We start from the raw sequence: 24235 nt of genomic DNA, 5'->3' as shown, positions 1-24235 counted from the left end.
CCTTTTAGCTTAATGTTGTTTCTTGTCTTGTTTGTTGACCATGGTTGCTTAACTGCACAAATGGAGCTTTTACCATTTTTAGGGGTATGTACTGATTTTGTATTGTACCAAAAACTTCCTTGAAAACTTCATGCTGTTTGTCTGTAGGTCTGCCCATTAACAGCTCAGCATAGTTTACTGTGGTCAATTTATTTCTCATCCTTCAAAGTTACCTAAATTTAAAATCTTGGATTTTGACTCTTGTTTCTCCCTCTCAAACCGAACATCGAATTCAATCATATGGTCACTATTCGCAAGATATTCCCTTAGTCAGATTGTTAACTAATTCTGGTTTGTTAGTCATCACTAAATCTAGTATGGCCTGATGCCTTGTCGGTTTTAAAACATATTGTTCCAGAAAACGTTCGAGAAAATAAACAGTATATATTTTTTTCCCTCCCCTTCCCACCATAAAACCTCATCCTAAGTAAAATATTGCCTCAGTGGTAATGCATCACTGAGCAGTTATCCATTATTTCTTATACCCATAAAATAAAGTAGGTGATAAACTGTTGGCTGTGCAGTATCCTGGATCTTATTAAAAGACAGCGATATTTTTTTAGTGCCACCATATCTGAAGTGGTTTACTGCTTCACTCCTAGCCTGAGGCTGTATTTGAGTCCCAGGACTGCCAGTTTTTGTTGGGAATGTGTCTCCTTTCTTGCTAGAGATGCTAGACAAGATATGCCTTTCCATAACATACGTTCGGAGGAATGGAATAAATCCTAACCCACTACAAGCCTTTCTGTTCATTTCATGCACCACTCATTATATGAGCTTTCGATTAGTCCTGGGCCCAGACTGATTTATCCTCCCTACTGAAGGCCCTTTCGTGGTTATAGTTAGCTACTTAAAGAAGACAGAAGACTTTAAAAAAAAAAAATTCAGTATCTTTTTTGTTTTTCACAAAATCAAAAGATCTAACCTAATCCATAATGTCCCCTTGCTTGTAGTTACATCCTCGAGAAGATGCCTGCAGGTGTGATGCTAATCTTGGAGTGCTTCTAATTGAATTTTTTGAACTGTATGGAAGACATTTTAATTATCTTAAGACTGGTATTCGGATAAATGATGGGGGCTCATACGTTGCTAAGGATGAAGTGCAAAAAATTATGGCCGATGGATACAGGCCATCAATGTTGTATATTGAGGATCCACTGCAGCAAGGTAACAATTTATCGGTGTTTTGATAGTTTAAAAATTAAAACTACTGAAGTGATCCTTAAGATTATAGATTATGTGGAAAATATATATTCAGGTAATTAGTTAGAACTAAGGCACATTTATTTTGCAATGACACACTTAATCACTGATACATAAGCATGATTATCCGGTAGTGCGCTCACTGGGGGAACTGCACCTCTTCTGAATGTTGATGAAGTAAAAGCCATGAGATTATTCCCATGTTTTCTAAATAAATTTATGCACTGTGATGTTTCTGAGAGTAGTTTCACTTTTTTGTATTATCTCTGATATTATTAGTTGTGCTCTCCAAGTAGTAAATGTAATAGGTGTGTGTAGAGAACCATCTTTGCATATTCTGTGCTTTCATTATATACTTGTGAAGACAGGTTGTGAATTTCGACAGTTATTTAGCCTCAAAAGTGATTTTTCTGTTGGACATTATGTATGATGCACGGTATTGAGTTGTATAAAGGTGATACCACAAGCAAGTTCCTTAGTTAAGTACTATATCATTAAACTACAGAATAACAATGAATTGATGGCATTTTGTTCATAAAAAGCACCTTTAATGGTGTAATATGAGTTTACATAAATTGTGTCTTAACATTTAGTGCTAATTAACCCATCTGGAGCAATACAAAAATTTACACACCAGGGGACCATCAGGCTGCAGATCACTAACGAGCATACTTGTCATCAGAGTTTCTTCTTCTTTTGACTCCCTAAAATGCATCAAAGATTGAACTGATCACATGTCAATCTTCCTAGTTTAGTCCTTCAATTAATTGAAGTCTTTAAAGTTGATTTAAGTCAATAAAAAACATTTTTAAAAAAAAAATGTTGATCCTACTTCCAAACTAGACAGCAGACGCTAAATATAATAAGAAAGTAAGTGAACGAATTTTAATTTGGGATTGAAAAGATTTGGATAAATTTGGTGCAAGGAAGTAAAGTCAAGGCTTTTTAAAAAAAATACATACTGGCACAAAGTTGGCAATGCATTAAAAATTCCCTGAAATTTGGTCTGTGTATGTTATATGAAGTAAAAAAAATGTTTTATTTAGGTTATACAATCTTTTAAAGTAAATGAAATTAGAAATTGTTTAGAATGATATGGCCAGTGCAGGAGACTAAATGGATAAGCATGCAAAAGTTTTTCATGTTTTTTCAATGTTGAATTCTCACCAGAAAATGTAGCTTTCATTTATTTCCCAATCAAAGGTCACGTCAGGATTAAAAAAAAATTAACTGCAATTCCTGTAACATTTGACAGAAACATTGAAAATGAAGAAAGTACTATTGCGCATACGGAAACCATTGATTTGAAACACTGGGGTAGCTCTACTCTTTATTCTGTGGATGTATATGCTGAGTCTGGATTACATCAAATTAGCAGCATAGAAACAGGCCATTTGGCCCAACTGGTGTTTATGCTCCACACAAGCCGCCTCCTCCCCCCTACTTTGTCTAACCCTATCAGCGTATCCTTCTATTACTTTCTCCCTCATGTACTTATCTAGCTTCCCTTCAAATGCATCTATACTATTTGCATCAACTGTTCCACGTGGTAGCAAGGTAGATTTAGGTACCTGCACTCTTAAGATGTTGCATTTTGACTTGGTGAAATATAGTTGTCAATTTTACTGTCTGGAATGATTTTTACACACAGCATGCATAGTGTGTTAAGTAATTTTTTTTTCTTTTCTAAAGGAAATGATGTTGGTAGGAGTTCATATGGTGCCATGCAGGTAAAGCAAGCCTTTGATTATGCCTATGTTGTTCTAAGTCACGCTGTGTCTCCAATTGCAAAGTATTACCCAAACAAAGAATGTGAAAGGTAAGAGGTTATTTTTGAACAATTTAATGTCAGTTGTATGACGCATTATATTTCATTTTGCGAGAGTTAGCTAATCAAAATTCAATATACATTTTAACAGTATACTGGGTCGAATAATCCGAGTAACTCAGGAAGTTGCTGACTACAGGACCTGGATACAAGAACATTGGGGACCACAGAGCAGTAGTGATTCTCCATTTAATGGTAGGTGTGTTGAGAGTAAAGTACTCTGATGTATAACAAAATCCCTAGTAAACAACAAATTTAAAAAAATTTAAGATGAATTTTTTCATTTTCCTTTTATCCCTCTCCACTTTTAGTTTCATTCATGTTCTGAGCCCTTCTTGCAGAATTTTAGTTTGATATTGACGTTAACTTTTTTCTAAGTAACTGTATATAGAAATTTTGGGTGAGTAGAGATAGGTACACTGTTGTTGGATCCCTGCTTGTCAGAAAAATGCATATTAGCTGCACTTGCAACTTGAGCATTGTGAAGCTTTTCACTCTATCCATTTGGTCCCTCACATATAAAATACATTGTTTTTAGTGCCTTGCTGTTGAGTATTCTATTGATGCTGTAGTTATTTAATATATGATTATTTTGAGGCAACTTTTACATCTTTTTGGCCACTATCTTGAAAATCCTGTTAGAATGAAAAATTTTAAAGCACTTTGGGACATCCTGAGGAAGTGAAAGATGCTTTCGTTCTTTCTTTGATTCAGTGACCTATAACAGTTCCCAACAATTAGCTGCTTCCTTTTATTCCATATTTCAATCCATAATGTTTTTACTTCATCCGTACTAAATTGAAGTTTAATCATTTCTGTTCTTGCATAAAAACCAACACCCCCTTATGTATGAATTTATATTCTTCAAGATGTGCCCCTCACACTGCACCCTTATTTAGCTATGACTCTAATAATTATATCATAATCTTTGTCATCGGCATATAGCTCCAGATCACCTAACTTATTCTTAATACTCCTTTACTTGTGCACCCTATTTTAAGATGCTTACCTCTAGTCCTTGATGGAGCCTTCCCACATGTTTCCATTCTTCCTGATTACTCTTCTTTCCTTGGGTCTGCTCTCATTTTAACCTACTCTAAGTTATCTTTCAACATGCTTGTTATGTGGCTCAGTTCTAACCTGCCTGCTCCCTGGGATTTTTAAATGTTTCTTTTTACCTCACTTGTTTAAATCTACACCCATATATCAGTATAAGGATTTATCAAAGTGATAAATTCCATAGTACCAATTCACTGAAGAAGCACATGCTTTTGAGTAATAGCAAAAATCCCTAGTTGAACTTAGGCCCCTCCATACCAATAATTAGTATTTTCATTAAGCTCTGTTATTTATAGTCAACTTAGTCCCACTTGATGCCAATTTGCATTCCTTAGGAATAATTTGGAACATTCAGATATACTCATAGTTTTAGGTTATATTGAGAAATCAGTCCCCTCAATTTAATATTGGGTACAATACATCTAATAGAGGTCTGATGTATTTAAAAGATTTTTCCAACTGTTTTTCCAGGCCACATTCTACTGCTAAGCAATAATTCTATGAAAAACCTGAGCGCTATTGTCCTGCTCTCACAATTTAATTTAAAGTAATATTCTGGAATTATCTTTTCCATTCCCTTAACTAGCTTGTATACCTCTAAGTCTCAGATGCCTTCTTTCTAGGCTGAAAAGCTCAAATTTCTCAAGTTCTTCCTCATAACTGGCATTGAAGTATGGTCCTGTTAGTGCCAATATTCTTTCTGTAATCTGCTCAATGGCCACATCCTGAGTACGAGACTAAGACTTTGTTGGCAGATTATTCAACTGAGAGATATTCATGGGTAATGGGGGATCTCATCCTCACCCGATATCTGTGTGTGAGCAGCGGATAGTGATTTCTTGGATGCTGATGAAATGAGAACTTTGTGGCTACATTGTTCAGTGAATAACTATAAATGGATGTTCATAAAATTGTCATAAAGAGAAAGACGGTTACTGCAGTAAGCAAACGTTTTTCTCCTTCTTCCTTAGGAAATGATGTAACTTTGCTAGTTGGCCCACAACAGCTGGATAAATGCAACAACAATGTTTCAGAAGAGTGTGCAGTTATAGGCCAGCCCAGAAGTAAGACCTCTGAAACATGTCTTAGTAAACACTCTTCTAATTCATCATCTGGTCCATTGTCCTCTGCATCGTCCACCTTATCCAGTTCAAGTGATGTTGTAAGTAACCAAACTGTTAGCTGTATGTCTAGGTGTCCTTTGTAGAGAAAAGTATTCTACTTCCCCTTAATGTAAATGTTTCCTTTTAGATCTAGCTTGTAGTACAAGTATGATTAAAGGGATTAAGAAGGAAAAGTAACTGCTGTAGGTTCGTTTTTAATATGTAAAAACAATAGAAAGTGTATCTGTACAAGTAATGGGTTCCACCTGGATATCTGTCAGCACCACTCTGATCGTTAATGTACTTTGGAGGTTATTTCTCCACTGATCTAGTTCTGAGGTTATTCTTCCACGCTTGATTTGGAATGTTGTGCATCATGGCTGAGAACTGATTAACTTCTCTCAGCCATTTTTCCTGCAACCTTGAGGAATTGACCTTCTGGAACTCAAACACATTGGCCAAACAGTTTCAAATCCAGCACAGTGGCTACAATTGGAGCCATTTACCAAAGCACCATTTATTGCAATTAACTGGTTTACCAAATTGGCTGGATCTCTGTTGTGTGCAAAACTATTGTACTGTATTGTACATTAATTTGTGCTGAATTAGTATCATTTAATGTAGTGCAGCATTGAAATTAATTGTCCAAATTATTTGTTCATCTGAAAGATGGGGTTTTCTGTACTGTTTGGATAAATGGTTTACTAGGGTTGTAGGGACACTTTTGGGAGTGCCTTCCAATGACTAGTGAAATTTAAATATAAAATTTTGAGTTGTCATTGTGTTACTATTTTTCACTAATTAATTGTCCGATTGAATTGAAACACATTTTCAGTGGATTTTAATTGTCAAAAACCCATTTTGTTTTCTCTCTAAATGTGCTAAGTACAATTTTATGTATTTTTAAAAAGCTGAAGAACTGAGTAACATTCATTTTCATGGAATTCCAGTGATTTAAAGACTTGAACTGTACATTATCTCAGTTCACCCAGAGCCTTCCAATGGCTTACTCTGGTCAATGTTTATTTTCTTTGCTTTACTTAGTTGGGATAGTCAGTCAGCATTGATTTTTAAATGCAAGTGGGGGAAATGCCATTTGACTCTACAGAAAAATGCCTTTAGTTTGGCTTGGGTAAATTGTGCTTGCGTCATTTATTTAAAATACAGATCGATGATCCTGACATTGATTCATCTTCCATTTATAATGGTTTCATTAAAGATTAATGTGGAATCATAGAAAGCAGTGGGGTGGGTTGTTTTCTGTTTTAGTAATATTGGTTAAGGCACCCAGTGTTAGCTTCAAGCACTCACTCCAGGTTAGATCGAACGGGCATATGAATAGTTCTCTTCCCAACTGCAACACTGTTAATTTCTCTCTCTTTTCAACACCTGCCATATTTCTGGTTTTCAATAAGATTTCTAGTTTGTATTGAATTGTGGGTACAGGACTCTTACTGGTCTTATCAATGTGGGCAGAATTCAAACCTGGTTCACACAAACAAAATGGAAATTGTACTTACCCACTGTAATATCTAGTCTATAGATAATATCTTTCTGAAAAAATAAGTTATTGTTTCCTACATTTCTTGTTTTACTGATGAAGCAATCTAAACGCAGTATAAATATGCTTTCACAGTAAGTTTGAGATTATGGTTTGGAGAAAGTTAGTTAGTTTTATTTTGGCTGGCATGACCTATAAGAAATGACATCCTTCATAATGGGTGTCAACATTTCTATCTAATGCAAGTCCCTGTACTTTTGTTTGCTGGTGTTTGTGCATTTCTAAATGTAATTCATATATTTTTACATCTAGGATTCTGATGGAACACCTTGCAAAACCTCCAAACAGTCTGGCAGTCACCAGTCCAATACTAACAGATCAGTGCCACAAGAGTCAGCAGCAGAATCATCTTCACTGCCAAGTTTGAAAATGCAACATAGTTCATCAAGCAATTCAACAAGCAACAATACTAAAGCCCAGGTTTGCACTTATTCATTTTGTGGTCTCCTACTGGTGTGGTTTAGCTCCAAGTAGAGTCCACTTTCAGGACTCGATCTGCACCAATTCATGCTGTAGCCAGTGTTGGATGAAACTTGCTTCATAACCTAACCTAACTGGTCTTCACCACTCCTCCATCCCCACCATTGCCCACTTCCCCTCTCTTTTCTCAACCGCCCCTCCCCCCCCCAAAAAAACAATTTCCGTGGAAATTTAAAGGAATGGTTCTCTTTACTAACAATCGTTTTACAAGAACTAGTAATAGAACTATATGTTCTTTCCAGTATGAACAATTGAGACAACAGGAAAATGAATGTGGATGTAGTCATTTTGACATTGCTTATGTGGTCTTCCCTTTTTATGAACTGACATGTTAGTTCTTTTATCTCATCTGCTTACACTCATTGCTGTGTACTTTTCCACTTGCATGTTTTGCTGGGGTCAGGTATCTCCAAGTCACCTCTTAGGCCAGTTTGAAGTCAAGGCACCCATTGAAATGACTGGCATTCTGAAATGCCAGTGGTTTCTCGCATCATTGACATTTAGTTGTGGTGTATGAAGAGACTGGAAATGGCAGATCTCCATTGGGATAGGAAGATTCATGCATTTTTAAAAATATTTTTTCTACATAAATACTAGAGATGTACTTTGAATAAAAAGTACTCTCCTATGCTTCCATTTTTAACTCTCCACAGAAACAGGCCATTTGGCCCAACCAGTCAGTGACCGCGTTTACCGTCCTTGCAAGCAAATAGTTCACATCACACCGCCCTGCGCTCACATCTCACCGCCCTAAGCTTTAGTGTTACTTGGCAGCGAACATAGCTCTTCTTGCCCTGGTGACAGTCTCCTCCAAATCATTCTTTATTGTGGAGTCAGAAAGCCGAAGACTTTTTCCATGTGAAATAGATGGTTAAATGCACTTTGCATTGTTACCTAGCACGTATTAAAATATTTATATGAAGTTGACGGACAGGATAAGACCAGCTGGTCCATCAAACCTGTCCCCCACACCAAAATAGCTGGAGCATCATGACTAGACACCTCCCCACCCCTGCAGCCATGTAATCTGGGAGAGGCAAAACAGCAGTGAAAAAACCTAGGGCCGATAAAGAAAAAAATAATCTGGGGCTTTCTTGTTCCTCCTGGCACCACAAAAGTTCTCCTCAAAAACATGTTTCGGCCAAAGGCCCCCTCTGGATTTTCAACTGCCTCGCGTCCATTTTTCAGGTGAGAAATAAGCAGCCAGCAGTTCAAAATCTCCCCCATTGTCCCTAGATTGAGAGGGCCTCTCTTATCCTAGTTAAAACAAAATCAGTTCCCTACAATATATAATGGCTGCTGGAATGAAGACTAAAACATAAATTGTTTACATTGTAGTGCTCTTTTTTAATGCAAGCATTCTTAACATATCAAGATCAGACTTCCTCCATAATTTTCTTTCTTTTGCACGGTTCAAGAATCCCTATGATGTAATGGCGCAAGTCTCCAAAAAATTCTAGGCCAATATCTTTAATGGCACTTCTCAATTTGGGAGAAAACTTGATTAGGAAGGTAGAGAGGAAGTGACAAAGCACTGTTGAAAGGTCGATTTTGAAGGAGAACTTTAGAGGAGGGGAGTAATATAGCAAGCTACAGATTTAGGGAGGGCATCCCAGAGCGTGGAAGCGTGGCTGAAAGCTCTGCCACCAATGATAGTGAAGGAAAGTAGACCAGCGTTTTAAAGATGGAGGGTTTGGGCAGAGATGTAGATTTGCAGGAGATTGCAAAGTTGGCGAGGGGCAAAGCCATGGATGAGTTTGAGGATGAGGATTTTCAAGTCCATATGCTAGGCGTGGGGAGCCAATGGAGGTCGGCAATAGGAACACTAGGATCAGGGTGTTAACTGATCAGGTTTTTGAAAGTTGAGTGGTCATGGAAGACAGAGAGAGTAGAGGAGGCCGAGGCAGCAGATAGCCACAATTTTAGAGACAAGTTCCTAAGCTCCTCACAACTGGTGTCAGATGTGAGGATGTTGGGGACAGGGGAGGGAGTTTGTAGGAACCAGTTTATAATGGAGGAGGAGTTTGGGAATTTTGACTTTCAGGTGCAAAACATTAAATACAAATTATATATGGAGATATAGCACGTCTTCATTTTTCTGATAGTTTTTGCACCCATTACTGATGGACTGTGTTTTTAAAAAGCACTTCACTTAATAGAAATACTGACACATACACTTGAATCTGACAAAATCAAGTAATAAAAGTTTGTAGCACATAAAAGGAAAATTTTGTTTTTTTTTTAAAAGCATTTATTAAACACGTTCTCGCACTGGTTATGAAATGACTGGGTAATAATTCAGTCCTAAAAGGATTGGGGGCAGGAAAAGGGAGATGATGAGTGTAGAAATTTGTACCTGTATACAGAATTAAAGGACTAATAAGAAAGAACTTGCATTTATATCGTGCTTTCTACAAACTCAGGATGTCTAAAACACTTCACGGCCAATGAAGTACTTTTGAATTGTTGTCACTGTTGTAATGTAGTGGCAAAATATCCTTAATTGTATTACATAACATATGGACTTAGTCAAGGTGCAGTAGGCAATATCATTTAAGTTTCAAGAATCCCATTTTCTGTTTCAGCAATTTTGTAATACTGATGCAAGATATTTTCAGCTAATGGGATAATGTTTTGTTGATTGAAGATATTGTTTTGTTCCAGCATGGTGCAGCAAGACTCTTTCGTTCATCTATCAAAGGCTTCCAAGGACAACAGAATGCCAGCCATGTTGGAAGTGTATCAAACAAACAGAATCCAGGCAACCACCCAAATCAACAGTACTTTTCTAGCAAAAAGAGGAAGCACAAGCGAGACACTGCCTCAGCAGACTTGTGTCGATAGTCCGTTTTTGACTTGGTTAAAGTAAATTCCTGCAGTGATTCCATAAGCTACAGAAGACTGGTAGCGCTAGATGGGATCTGCTCAGACTTTCCTAGGAGTATGGATTTTGATTTTTTTTTTCCAGATTGCCATAAAAATGATCATGGGTTACAGTGGTTGTCACAAACATTGCTTCCCTTTTTAGATGGGCCATAAGCTGCAGTGGAGCAGACTTTGAAGATGGAATCGATGCACATAAACACCCTTCCCCCGGGGTTTAAGATGTAAAGGAAGTTGATCAGAAAAGAGTGTTGGAGGATCTTAAAATTATTGAAAAGCAAAATTTCCATTGCTTTCTTTGCAAGGGAAATTTAAATGTTACAATGAAATGTATACTTTGTGCACGATTTTAAAATTATTTTTGCATATACTGACATTTTTATTGTGTATATACAGAAAAGATTGTATTAGTACAGTATTTGCATTGGTAACCTTTGTGTGTTTTTTGGGTAACAGTTTTTACATGTCATTGCAATTTAAATTTAAAATTGAAATTTTCAGTATTACTTGGTAATTTAAGGGATCCCAAGGATGTTATCTGACACTGCTTATAGAATGGAAAGAAGGCTATATATGGTAAGCTTAAAAGTTCTTTACTAATACTTATCCATGTAGCAACTTCCAGATTCATTTATTGGTTTTTGAAGTAGAAGATATTGCTCCAGCAGCTGTTGAAATACACTAAGTTTAATGGCTTTAAGTAGCACATGGCATCTGGAAAAGTGAAACACAACATTTTTAATACTGTTTAATTCTGTATGCAGCATGTAGACATTTGTACAACTGTTAAAGATGCTGTAGGAACAGAATTGTTCCTATCAAATATTTTGAAGGAAGTTTTAACATTTCCTTGTCTCAGGTGTAATCGTAAATATTCATATTGTATTTTACCAAATGGAGTGATCACAAATTTCCTTCTAAATACATCCTTATAGATCTGGCAGCATAAATCTGTTTGTGTCCCAATTTCTGGCTTTTCTATGTTGTAATAGTACAAGTTTTAAGTTGAAGTCTAAGAACAAATTACACTTAATTTCTGTAGACCGTAACCTCCCAGCATTCTGTTCTAATAGATACCACTTTTGTTCCTTGAACTTTTATGCATGCATATCTGTTTGTTGAGCCCTTCAATCCTGGTATACTTCTGTCTTTAATTCTTCCTCATACACAAAATCATGACCAAATATCATTCAATAGTCTAAAACCCAGTAAGTGTTATCTCGTGACATCTGCATTTACACACTATGTAAACTGAAACATTACTGGAAAAGGTTCACAGTACAATTTTTCTTTTAACTGTGGATAAATTTGACTTTTTAAAATCAATACCAGAAACATCAAACTTCCCATGGTGATGATGGGGACTGCACCTGGAAAGGCATGGACTTGGTTACTAACGCTCTAGGGAAGAATAATCAAAAAATGCAAACTGAATAAAACCAATTGGGGTGGAAAAATCAAATGTTCTCTCCTTTTTGCTTTATTTCTTTAAAAAATTTTGTAATTGGTTTCCACAAGATGCAAAAAAAAATACTAAATTGACAATTGATGGATAATATACCACGTGTAGGATAATAGAAATCTATTCATTACAATAGGTATTGTTTGGGATGGAACAAGGATCCTTTCAGAGGTCCTTGATAATTGCCAGCCCCCCGCCCCTCCTGACATTTAATTAACTGTATGCCTCTGAAGAACAACTTTCCCTGTCAGGATGCTTCCAACCATTTGTCCAGCTCAGCAATATGAGTTTTTTTTTTACAGCCAACTTTACAATCAGTCTGATTCACAAGCAGGTGACTCTCTCAACCGGCTTCATAATCGGCATATTACCAGCATCTAAATGGTCAAACTGATGTTTACCCCATTCAATGAATAGTGTCCCACTTCAGCTTTTGGCAAATATACAATGAAGGTGCCAATGCTACAACATTGATTCTTCTACATAAACTCACCATTTACACTTCTTAAAAAAATTACATGATTGCTTCAGATTTCCTGTGAAGACCTAAGAGTTGATGCAGAACTTTTACTGTAAATATCCACATGTTGAATCATTACCGGTGATCATAAAATCAAAAAATATTTTAACTAAGACTGCACTAGTGTAGGTATTGATCTCAAAGCTGTAACAAATATCTTTAGATTTAAAATGCTAGGAACTTTTGTGTTAGTAAACATACATCAGCAGTACAAGAAAACTACTATCCAATAACTTTTGGATTGCAGTAGATCTTATTAGACAGGTAGAGGTTTCATGCCAAGTTGATATTCCAAGTTAATCTTTATTTTACTGATTAGATATATTTACATTGAAGAATGCATTTTTTAGACTTATTTACTACATGTAGTAAATTGATAGTTATATTGCTTCAGTATATGCTGCTAATTCATTTTTAACCAAATTGGTACTGTATAACAGATGGAAGTAAATAAAAAAAAATCTATTTAGGAGTGGATGGAAATTTTGATTAAATTGCAGATAGTTGTGCAATTTATGTCATAGGCAGTAATATTTCACAATTTTCAGATAAAATTTGACTATTTAATGCTTGGCATTTAAGGTGTTCTGCAGCAGTTTGTACATTCACAGCTTGTAACCTGACAGTGATATAAAAGGGATCTTAAAATAGATGCATACCAAATAACTAACAACTATGATGAAATGCCATAATAGATGGGGCAGTAGTTGGAAATGATAGATTCCATTGGGAATCTTTGCCAGCATTTTAGGAATTTTGCTAGTTATATTAAATGATTCGTTTTGTTAAGTGATAAATGAACCTCTGTTTCTGAGACAGCACAACATCCTTGAAGCAATGTACACATACTTCTGAAAATGCAAAAATCAAACATAGAGGTTTATATGGTTTGCCTTAAACTTTTTTATAGTCATTCATAAAAAGTATAAAACTTGCAAAGTTTAAAACATCAGTGACTCTAACAGTTGACCTGTTTTCTCCGCTTGGCAATTTGTGGTTTCTTATCTGTATCTTGTATTAGGTTTGCTTGGTCACATCAACTTACACGTATACAATATTGTACACAATTTGTTTTACCAGGTTTGAGTCTTCGATAAAATTATTGCAATTATGACAAAATGAACCCTTAATTTATGTGCTGTAACTTAGGATGTATAACTTTTGTGTAAAATGAACTGTACTGCCTCTGCAGAAATTGCTGGGAATACATAGCAGATCTGTCAGCATCTGTAAAGAGAAAAGATGAGTTGATGTTTGTAATGTAAACCCTTCTTCAGAACTGGAGTTCTAATTAAGGTTCTACATCCAAAGTGTTGAACCATCTTTTCTCTTTATAGATGTTGATAAATTAGCTGTGTATTTCCAGAATTTGCAGTTTATTTTTTCTTATTTTGAATTGCCTCTATAACTGTTAACTTTTAATGCACATCATATGACATTTTTCTTGAAACAATTGTATTTCAATGGTTTATTTTCCTTTTCTGATGACTCGCTAAAACTGTTCACCTGGTTGGCAACAATAATTTTTCCCCCCCACTGATTTCTTCTTTAGTGTACTGATTATTTTGCTCTGCTGGTTCCACTTTCATTTGTGCTTTTACTTCTGTCCAACTGCCAGTTAAAACTGTTAACATACAATAAATGGACCTATTATTATATTGAATATGCCCAGCCTCAACTGTTGGACCTTGACTCCCAGTAACTTTTAAATTGCTGATTTAATTTTTGTTGATATTTCCATTGTTACATTTTTAGGTCTGCATTGTCTGTCCTAGCAAGCATTGTTCTGATTTTAAAAAAAAAGAGTTGCAGTCTTGTGATTGGTTCTCCCAGGAAGTCTCCTGTTAAATCAGGAGTTTACATGTAATTGCTAATAAAATAAATTGTCTTCCCATGTCCATGACTAGCTGTTTTAAGCATTTTATTTTTTTAAAACTAACTGCATAGGGACTTTCATCAGGCAATTCAAATACACAATTATTTGAGATTCCAGACCATTTCAGTGTAAGAAGATGTGTCAATAAAAAAATTGCATTAAAAATGTTTGTAGTTTAAGATCAGTGATACGCAGCTGGAAACGGATATCGGCAGGAATGTTTAAAATATGAAAATAATGCTTTCATTTTCTTAATGTAATTTTATGAAGCTCATTGGTGCAGGGTAGATTCATTGGAAAATTAACTGTTTCCTTGAATGCAGAGTTATGACTGAGAAAGCACATACTTCTGAGAACTATAAATCCTTTGTTGTTTTTCTTGTCTGGTGCACAGTTCTAAATTATATTCTTGGCAACAGTTTCTTTTCAACGAGGCCAATGAATCCAAATACTTAATCTGGTCTGGCTGAGTCAAAGACTAAATTTTTAAAAGGGTAGGAAACCTTTGTCTTTATCGTTTTATACTACTGCAAACGACATCTCCCTTTCTGGGCCAAACAGTCCATTTGCTATAATGCTTCCTGATCTGTTGTGATTACCTGACAGTTGATGTACTTGATAACTTCACTGTTAAATATATAAAATCAAACATAATTGCCATAAACACATTTGTGTATGATGATACATGAATTTGTTGGAACAGTTGGGAAGGGAGCCCCACAAATCCACACAATATATGATTATTGAGGCTCAGGTCATCATAAAAACTGGAAAAATGCGGACAAGATTGATGTTGAACATGGGTAGTTGCTCGGATATTAAGAGTGGGATCAAAACTCCAGTTGTGGAGGGGATTGAAGAACATAAATAGGAGCAGCAGTAGGCCTGATTTAGCAGGTTAAGATTTGCAAATTTAGGGTAATTGTGGGAGATACAGATAGAATGATGCATAAAACAAGGGATATCTTGGAGGATCTACTGTGTTTTCCCAGCTCTGAAGGGGTTTAATCAATTCTATTTTTTTTTCTGGTACTATTTGGCACTGACTAGACTAGACCTGGGCTTGAAATTGGGTCTCCCTGATACTTAATTTTGAAATAGTGATGGAAAAATGCATTGCAGTGGTGAATTAAGTATTGAGAGAAGTAGGATCTAACTGTAGTTAGTCAGGAGGCATAGGAAAAAGATTTGAGAAACATGAACCAGATGCTAAGGGGTGTGCGTAGGGGTAAAAAAGATAACCCAGTTACATATTTATAATTTAAAAATATATATATTGCTGCATTTATAGTTGAAGTCAACAGCTATGTTCAAAGGGATGTGAATGTAAGTTACACAAGCATAGAACTAGGTTAGATGTAAGGAGGAGCTTCTATTTCCAGAGAATTGCCAGCCTATGGAACAAGTTGCCGGCAAGTACATTGAGTGTGGATTTGCTGCTAACATTCAAAAGGGAGCTGGATGAGTTCCTGAGTGTAGCCAACATAACTGCGCATATAAGGCAGGTGGGGGATGTGTCTCCCAGTCACTGTGGTCTCCTGGAACTTGTTTAAGCACCTTTGGGGGTCAGAGGAATTTTCCAGGATTATTTCCTAAATTGGCTTACGTTTTTTTCTGGTTTTTGCCTCTCCCGGAAGCTTGGGTGTCTGGTTGGTGGGAGAGGGGCGGTGCAGATGGGGATTACTGTGTGCATAAGTTTCACCAAGACAGTATAGAACAGGCTTGGTTGACCAGCTTTTTAAAAAAATGTTCTTCCTTTTCTAGGTTCATATGTTGGCTGATATTTTTTTCAAACTGCATTCTTGTCACAGTTTTTCTAATTCTAATTGTTAGTACCAACAAGGATTTGAAATACCTGACTGAAAAAATTGAGCAATTTTCTCCGTAATTAATAAGCTGACAAAATTGTGGCTTGTTTAGTTTCGGAGAACAGGCATCCTCATCTTTTTGGTTGGGAGGAATCTCATCTTTGAATGCTTTTTACCATTTTTTGAACAAAATTCAATGTTGCTTCTTAGTGCACCTGAAGAATTTTGGTATGTATATGCAGGAAACATGCAGTGCTCAAAAGTAAAATTTAGTTAATTCACTATTTACTGTAATTTCCTAGCTAATTCTTTAGCTTTGATGTCAAAACTGCAGCCACAAGCCACACTAGGCATGGAGATAATGACATTTAATGCACAGAAGGTCTGTTTTCTCAAGAACTGTGCATACTGTTAATTAAAATTGAAGAATTAATGAACTTGTAGGAAGTTAAAATAACATTAAATATAGAAGGATAAACTAGTGCAAGGTTATATAGCTACTTTTAATTTTAGTGGAAGAATGTGCTGGGGTGTAGTTGAGAAGGCAGTGAAAGACCTAAAACCAGGGATGATCAACAAAAATGAACCTGAGTAAAAGTAATGGTAAGGATAAATGTGAAATAATTGAATCTTCTAGGAGGCCCCAGCTTTTCTTTCCTATCAGATATGCAGAGACTGATTATCTTATTACATTCTTTTTCACGGATATCCTCTACGTGAGTGTTGTCCAATACATTTGCCACTAACCACATGTGGCTAATTGAGAATCCAGATGTGCTAATTGCATTTTTGATTAGTAAATAAAAATGAGTAACAGATGCCATTGTTGAGCATGTCTATACTCATTCGCACAGTGTATGCATATGGACTTTAATCTTTTTGTGCATTGTTGGTAAAAAAAAAAGATGGACAGCCTATTATGTGTGTCTTTCGATCAATAAGCAGTAACTAAGGAGGTAATCTGATAAAATGGTATGAAACAGGGGTGAAAATGCCAGCCTTCAACACCATGGAAACAGCACTGTATGGAGAGGGGAGCTGTCAGCTCAACTAATCGAAATAACTGGTCTCAGCCAGCAGAAGACAGCAAACCCAACCAATAACCAGCAGCTCCAATGGGGATATCATGGCAAAGGGCATGCAGCATCCAATCATTCTGGATGGACAGCGGTGGTGGATTTGACCTCTTGTACAAGTCAACATTGTCAGCAATCACTGATGAAGTCAGTACCTTGGCAACTGCTGGACAATAACTTAGAAACTGAACTAAGATAGGTTGTATCTGATAAATTAATTCCAGAATTTTAAACTTTGGTGAAATAAAGACGGCAAAGTTTTGCACCAAATGATGGCAGATGTTTGTGAAGTTAATATACAGATGAAGTATTTTTATCTGCGTTGTGTGTAAGGTATTTTTTTACCACTATTAGTGCATATGGCAAAATCGCTGTCGGCAGGCACTGTTGGATCTTTCTATTGGACAACAATTCTACATACGGCTTGATAAGTCACGTCAATACAGAGACACATTTATGACAATCTTGACATTTTCTTACATATTCCTCCCTGCTTTGGAGCTTGACTGTGGTGACCTTACTAAGACAAAGATGCTAAAATTGCGTGTATTTTTTTTGCAAGAAATTCAAATGAGATATTCTTGGGGTTTAAATATTGCGCTAAACCTTTGACGTTTTTCCAGCCCAGGATAGTGATTCTTAATATATGGCCTGTGTCTTCAAGTGCGATGTCGATTCCTATTGCACTGTTTGGATCTTTTTCCAAGAGCTTCCAATGAACATTTGAAATGGTTATTTCTCTTTTGTGATCATTACGTTTCTCAAAATAGGCCCAGTCCATCCTAGCCTAAGCCAGGGTGCCAGCATATGAAAAAACAGTTTCTTTCTCATCCCAAAAAGAACAAGAGCAGTTCAATCTATCCTTGATCTCAGCAAGTCATTCAAAAATGGCACTTTTAAAAAATCAGTTGATTTGTTCAGGTGAAGAATTAACCACTACAAATAAAACTAAATAAAGAATAAACTGATGCAAGGTTATAGATCTATGTTTCATTTTTGTGGAAAAATGTACTAGTTATATAGTTAACAAGGCAAACATCCAGTACCAAATTCAAGGCTGACATCAGCACCCAATATGTTCACGAAGTGCATGTCTCGATTGTCACGCACTATCTATAATCACCAGGCACTGTTCTATGACTATATATGCAGTAATTTTCAATGAATCTCGACACTCACCTGACGAAGGAGAAAGCCTCCGAAAGCTTGTGATTTTCAAATAAAACTGTTGGACTATAACTTGGTGTTGTAAGATTCCTTACATTTGTACACCCCCAGTCCATCTCCGGCATCTCCACATCATCACTTTAATAGCAACCGCTACCGCTAGAAAGATGATCGACTCAGAGAGCTTCCATGCATGTGATTACATGCGTTACCTCCATTTCTCAAAAACTAGGGAAATCGCACCTCAAAACCGAACCATGGTTAGCATTTTTATACAGCACTGTTATCGTGTTAAATGTTGTTCAAACAATCTCAATTAATACCCCGCGTTGGAGGAAAGGGTTGCTCAACTATGGTAGCACTGTTACAGACAGCTTTAAGCACTGATCATTTTTTGCCAGATCGCAACCTTGTCTTGTAGATCTTGTTTTGCTATGCATTAACTTATGGGTCTTTCATGGAAGAGGAGGGCCAATTATCTCCAAGTACTTTATGGCTGTTGGCTCTGAGCTTCTCTTTTGTGGCTGAAAAGCTACTGGACATCGGCCGTGATGATTCCGGGTTCATTTTCTGGTTAATATTCATAATATAGCAATAATGAACTCTCAAAGATAGGCTTAGGCCTATTTTCCCAGTCTCTCTCTTTTCTTGGGTTACCAGTGCCGTGCATTGATTATCAACCTCGTGGGAAAGTAACCTGCTATTGATGCCCTTACAGTGAGTTTGTGTTACAGAGCGGCTCTAGCAAGCAACCCTAGGCAATTGGAGTTTCTCCCTCCATTAGTGCATACGATTGAATAATATAATCAACAGGAGGCAGAAACTAAAAAGCACAGGCTACCACCAGACAATCTATCTCCTGTCATTTTGCTTCCATCCTTTAAGAATTTTCATGGGTCCTTCCTGGAATATGGCTCTGAAAAGGTGTGTGTGTGTAATTTAGTGTTTTGGCACATGTAGTTACTTTATTTCATTTTTGTTTAACACTTTTTTTCGACCCATTGCCGAGTCAAGGCAAATATATATCTCAGGCAGGCCTCACAAAAACTACTCGAAAGACGACTGGGACACAACCCGGATGACTGGAGATCAAGGGTTTGGTAGCAGCCGTGTTAATTTTCTATTAGAAATTAACATAAGGAAAATTGGCATGAATAAAAGTCACCATAAAAATGCATTAATGCAGTGGTAATACAATTGCCGTTACTTTCTGGGTCACTGTTACCTTCTGGTGACCCTGGTCTTATGCGACTCTTCTATAAAGTTGTTGATGTAGTAACTATGGAACTGGTTTTAAGAACATATATATATGTAGGTTTTGAATCCGGCCAGCTTTGATTGCCTCGAGAAACACCAGAAATTTCTATAGACTCATTGATTTCTATGGCTTCTGCTTTTGTATTTCAAGTTAACAGAAGCTTCTAAAGAAAATCATTCACAATCGTTCATCTCACCTATTGTGGAATCGATTAGTTTCACGGGGATGGTTTCTCATGGTAGCAGAACACTAGCCTGGCAAACAGACAGTTACTTAAAGATGTGTAATGGTCAAGTGTATCTTTCCAGCACAATTTCAAACATGTTTTCCAAACTATCAGACTAATATAGCCAATTAACAGCATTATTTATGATTCGGGATCATTGTAGATTTCTCTCCCGGAGGCCTGTTCAAAGTTCCAACAACCAGTTTAGAAGAAGCATAATTCGATATGTATGCGACATCTGATATTTTGGATTTATGACCCAACCTGACTGAAAACATCTGTGACAGCTCAGAGCTTCAGAACAAATTGTTGGGTGTGTGAGAATCACTCGTTTACAATGAAAGGTTTTGCTGACTTGATTCTAAGATCTTTGGACGGACTATACGAATTGCCCACGGGGTCCTTCTTGTCAAATCTGAATTTCATCAAACTTGGAAACAGAATAATTAAAACTGATCATTCCGATGGAAAAAATCAGTAATACGATTCAAGTTTACATTTCCCTCTTCATATGGCACGCGGTGAGAAAGGAGATCCGTTTCCTTCATTGACAGCAGGATAAGGGATACGTACAAGTAAGCAATATGCAAGGACGCTACTTCTGTATCCAGGAAATTAAAGACTTATCAGTCTGATACTTCTGCCTTGTGGGAAGATATCGAGTTACATCGAAACTACAGCACAGAAACAGGCCATTGGGCCCAACTGGTCTATGCTGACGTTTACACTCCACTGGAGCCTCTTCTCTCCCTACTTCAGCTAACCCTTTGAGGAGACCCTTCTATTCCTTTCTCCCCCATGTGCTAAGCTAGCGTCCTCTTAAATGCATCTATGCTATTTGCCTCAACTACTCCTTGTGGTAGCGAGTTCCACATTCTTACCACTGAGCTACACAGGCCAACAAGTGCGGGTCTGTGCGTTAGACTACTTTTGATCTCAATGTCCTGAAGCTAGAGAGGGGAAATCAGCCATCAACATCACCTTTAATCACTCTGGTACTTCTGGGCGAACCGCATAGGTTTGGGACTAATTTGAGTTTCCAAAGGCATATAATGTTGTACGGTTAACATCTGCGGACCGCAGCTGACCTTGAGAATGAGAGCAGGAAGGCTTGAAGAGACCTGGTCCTTACAGTTACTGGATAGCAAGTAATTTAGCTTAAATGCTGGCTTAGTGTAGCAGCATACTGACAAAAACATGATTTTAAAAAAAGGGATAGTCAGAAAATTCTGCAAAGTAGCACCTTCAGTTAGCCATTTTTTTTTGCAGAGCAGAGCTAAGAAAGAATGCGCTTTTAATAAGCTCGTTGAAAATCCTGGGCCAGGCACACTTGGGAAATGAAAGGTTATAAGGTTTACTGCTCTTTAACAGACTTCGGTGTGTGCAGGAGCGGAGTGGGAATGTCCTCTCCACTCATATATAATTGTAAACAATTTTACAACACCAAGTTATAGTCCAACAAATTTATTTTAAATTCCACAAGCTTTCGGAGGCTTCCTCCTTCCTTCACCTGAGGAAGGAGGAAGCTTGTGGAATTTAAAATAAATTTGTTGGACTATAACTTGGTGTTGTAAAATTGTTTACAATTGTCAACCCCAGTCCATCACCGGCATCTCCACATCTCAAATATATAGTACAATTTACATATTTGTTAAGTGGCCCCTTTGACTTCCATCCTACCTATAAAACAGGCGTCACCAAGCCCGTACAAATGTCAAGAATGAGTAATAAACATTGTTCACCATGAATGTTATACCTAAAACAAACGGTGTTAGGTAACTGTTCGTGTACGTAATGTTTATTTTCCAATATGATTCACCTGCATTGCCAACTAACCTATCCAGAGGGTTTAGTGGCACACCGTTATGCCAAGTTTGCAGTCAGGTTTCCGTGGAGCCCGTGCCTGCTCAGCCCTGGATTATTGCAGAGCCCCTTCCTTCCCTCCCTCCTAAGTCTTTCGCAAATTTTGTTTGCACCAGGTTGCATCAATTCCGTTTTGTTCAGACGAAGGTAGCGGCAAAACAAAAGAGAGGAAGTTTGTTATCTAAAAGTGCGCATATTAAAAAAAACACACACAAAGGCCGCCGCCGCCGCTCGTCCTTCCCGCCCCTCGAGCTGCAGAAAGCCCGAATCGGAAAGCTGCCGCCCACCACTTGGCTGCTTTCCAGCTGTGCCTTTCCAGCTGCACACGAGCGGTTCACTCCCTCCTTTTTCAGGTACGGACCTGCACCTCAGCTTCTTCAAGGGCATTGCAACACTACCGTCCAACAAGATTACCTTCAGCTGAGGGAGAAAAGGTTACCCGACACTGAATTTACATAAATTGCATTCACTAAAGTGAGGAGGTCGTCAGAGAAAGAAATTCTTTGTCGGTAAAGTCAAAGCAGCGGCGCGCGAGACGCCGGGACTTGAGCCCCGCGCCGAGTGTCCCTGACGCGCGAGCTTGTCCTGGTTCACCGGCAGAGTTTGATGTACAATATTCACAAACGTCAAACTTACTACCCGAGCACTAAGATTCATTTCCGCATTTTAAGCCCAGCTGAAAATGCACCTTTCCTGTTGGGTAACGCAGGCTGTTGTGTGAAACGGAAGTGAGAAAGAGGGACAAAAAAAAACAAACTTTCTTCTGCGCGAGAGACACCAGGTCCACATTGGGAGACTGAAAGCAAGTTCTCGCGTTTTGTTAATTTAGCGGAAAATATTCCCGTTTAATAGAATGGGATTCAAACCATTCTCTTTAATCTGATTACTATGACCGGCAAACAGTAACAAAAAGATCACGCTTCTGAAACTGGGACGCTGGTAAGTTTAAACATTTGATGTCATGTGCCCTGCATAGCCTTTTGTTTTTGGTTGCAGTGGACGTTAGTTGATATAGTATCAAATCCGGTGATCAACAAATCCACGTAAAAAATGAATTAAGGGTAGTAAGTGATAGATATAAACGTTTGGTTTAAAAAAAAACTGCATGTATTTTGCTGAAACACTCCTCCAGGGAAAAGCACAGGCAAGAATTTAATTAAAATAAATATAATTGTTAATATCGGTTGTAATAACCAGTACACAAATACGAAGAGAAGTTACAATTTTGGAATAGTTTTAGGTTCTAACTAGATTGCCTTCTAAAGATGGCTGTAAGATATAAAGGCATGAATTATACGGGAACTTTTTACCAAAGTAAAAATTCATCTTTGCCCAGAGATGTAGTAACCGGATAAATTATATGTTTATAGGCATCTGCAAAAGTCCACTCTAAAATGAAGTAATTTTTTTAGAAATTGTTATAAATTGGTCAGTTTGCAGCCTTATTGTTTCAGCCTTCCTCCGTGGTAATACTCTCGCCTTTGAATCAGAAGATTGGGAGTTTAAACTCCAATCCAGTACTTTGAGCACAAAATCCATGCTGATACTTCAGTGCAGCACTGAGGGAGGTGCTGTCTTTTGGATGAGACATTAAATCAAGGCTCAATGTACCCTCTCAGGTGGATCTACAAAATCCCATGCCACTATTTGAAGAAGAGCAAGAGAGTTCCCTCTATGTCCTGGCCAACATTTATCTCTCTACCAACATTACCAAAAACAGATTATCTGGCCATTTATTTCATTGCTGCTTGTAGGACCATGCTGTGTGCAATTTGGCTGCTCTGTTTTGCTACATTGTAAAAGTAAACACACAATGTGTTTCATTGGTTGGGAACTGATTTTGGATGTCCCCAGGTTGTGAAAGGTGCTATAAAATGCAAGTTATTTTCTTTCTTGTGGGTAAAGTCATTTAAACTGATGTTTGCCTAAAACATTTAGGATTATGAATAAAACAATAATGAAATTCCTAGAATAAAATCTTTTCACTTCAATTGACTCTAAAATAGTAACCCACCTGGTCTTTGAAGCATTTTTGGGAATTAAAAAGATATGAAAAGGAAGAGAGCTCATACAGTTTGTTCATTTGCTACTGTTTTGTGTACCTTCTGGTCAGGGATATGTTTTTGGTTGTCTTTTGGGAAAATATCATAGCTTGGTGGTTGTGCAATTCACAGAATTAAAGGCAATGATTGAGTACATGGATTTGACCACAGATGGAAATTGCATCACCTTATCTGTGGCACATAAGAAACATTGAAGTGCTATTATTGAGTCTGAGGATGAAGGGTCTTCCATTGTTGTGGAGACCTCAAAAGCTGTTTGCAATCAACACCTCTTGGCGTTTGGGAGGAAGGAGGGAAAGGAGAGGATGTTAAACATGAACAGGACTTTTGTTGGTAACTGCATATTCATCAGAGAATGCATCGATCTTGTCAGAGTTTGCAATCTAGTGAAGTACAAATTTAGAATAATGGATGGTTGTTTTGAGTTACAGATGGTTATGTGGTTTTAGGTCTGTAATTTGTAATTACTAGCTGTCATTTTGATTTATATACAAAATGTATCTCACCCCTGATTCTGTTTGTGAAAAATGGCCCATGATCTGTTGGAGCCTGGTGCCTGCACAGGAGAGGAACTTATTGGTGAATAATTGTAGACATTCCACATCACTCCTATCACAATACAATGGTTGTCTGACATTGAAGTGCAAAGTTATGAGAAAATCTGCACATTTGACATTGAATGTGCAGGTTATGGAGATATAACTTGCAGAATGCAAATAGATAAAGTATCATACATACATCACACAATAGATGGGAATGA

At 37.3% G+C, this 24235-nt stretch overlaps 2 protein-coding genes across 3 annotated transcripts in view; both read left to right on the top strand.

Annotated features, from left to right (window-relative positions):
• tent4b (terminal nucleotidyltransferase 4B) overlaps positions 1 to 14041 on the top strand; it is a 60300-nt gene extending 46259 nt beyond the window's left edge. The window contains exons 7-12 of the mRNA XM_067997907.1: positions 993 to 1206; positions 2935 to 3061; positions 3162 to 3265; positions 5101 to 5291; positions 7046 to 7213; positions 9938 to 14041. Of these exons, the coding sequence (XP_067854008.1) occupies positions 993 to 1206; positions 2935 to 3061; positions 3162 to 3265; positions 5101 to 5291; positions 7046 to 7213; positions 9938 to 10117 (984 nt within the window). The 3' untranslated portion in view covers positions 10118 to 14041. The remainder of the gene's footprint in view (positions 1 to 992; positions 1207 to 2934; positions 3062 to 3161; positions 3266 to 5100; positions 5292 to 7045; positions 7214 to 9937) is intronic.
• Positions 14042 to 21747: 7706 nt separating this feature from the next.
• The window catches only part of adcy7 (adenylate cyclase 7), a 140556-nt gene continuing 138068 nt past the window's right edge, over positions 21748 to 24235 (top strand). The window contains exon 1 of one of the 2 annotated variants that reach the window (XM_067997904.1): positions 21748 to 22351. The gene's annotated coding sequence lies outside the window, so the exon portion shown is untranslated. The remainder of the gene's footprint in view (positions 22352 to 24235) is intronic. The other variant, XM_067997906.1, reaches the window with a different exon arrangement.

Source organism: Heptranchias perlo, chromosome 16 (genome assembly GCF_035084215.1).
Source record: "Heptranchias perlo isolate sHepPer1 chromosome 16, sHepPer1.hap1, whole genome shotgun sequence".
In the NCBI taxonomy this organism is placed as follows: domain Eukaryota; kingdom Metazoa; phylum Chordata; class Chondrichthyes; order Hexanchiformes; family Hexanchidae; genus Heptranchias; species Heptranchias perlo.
The sequence above is the reverse complement of the archived record's forward strand: the minus strand, read 5'-3'. Positions and strand labels throughout refer to the sequence as shown.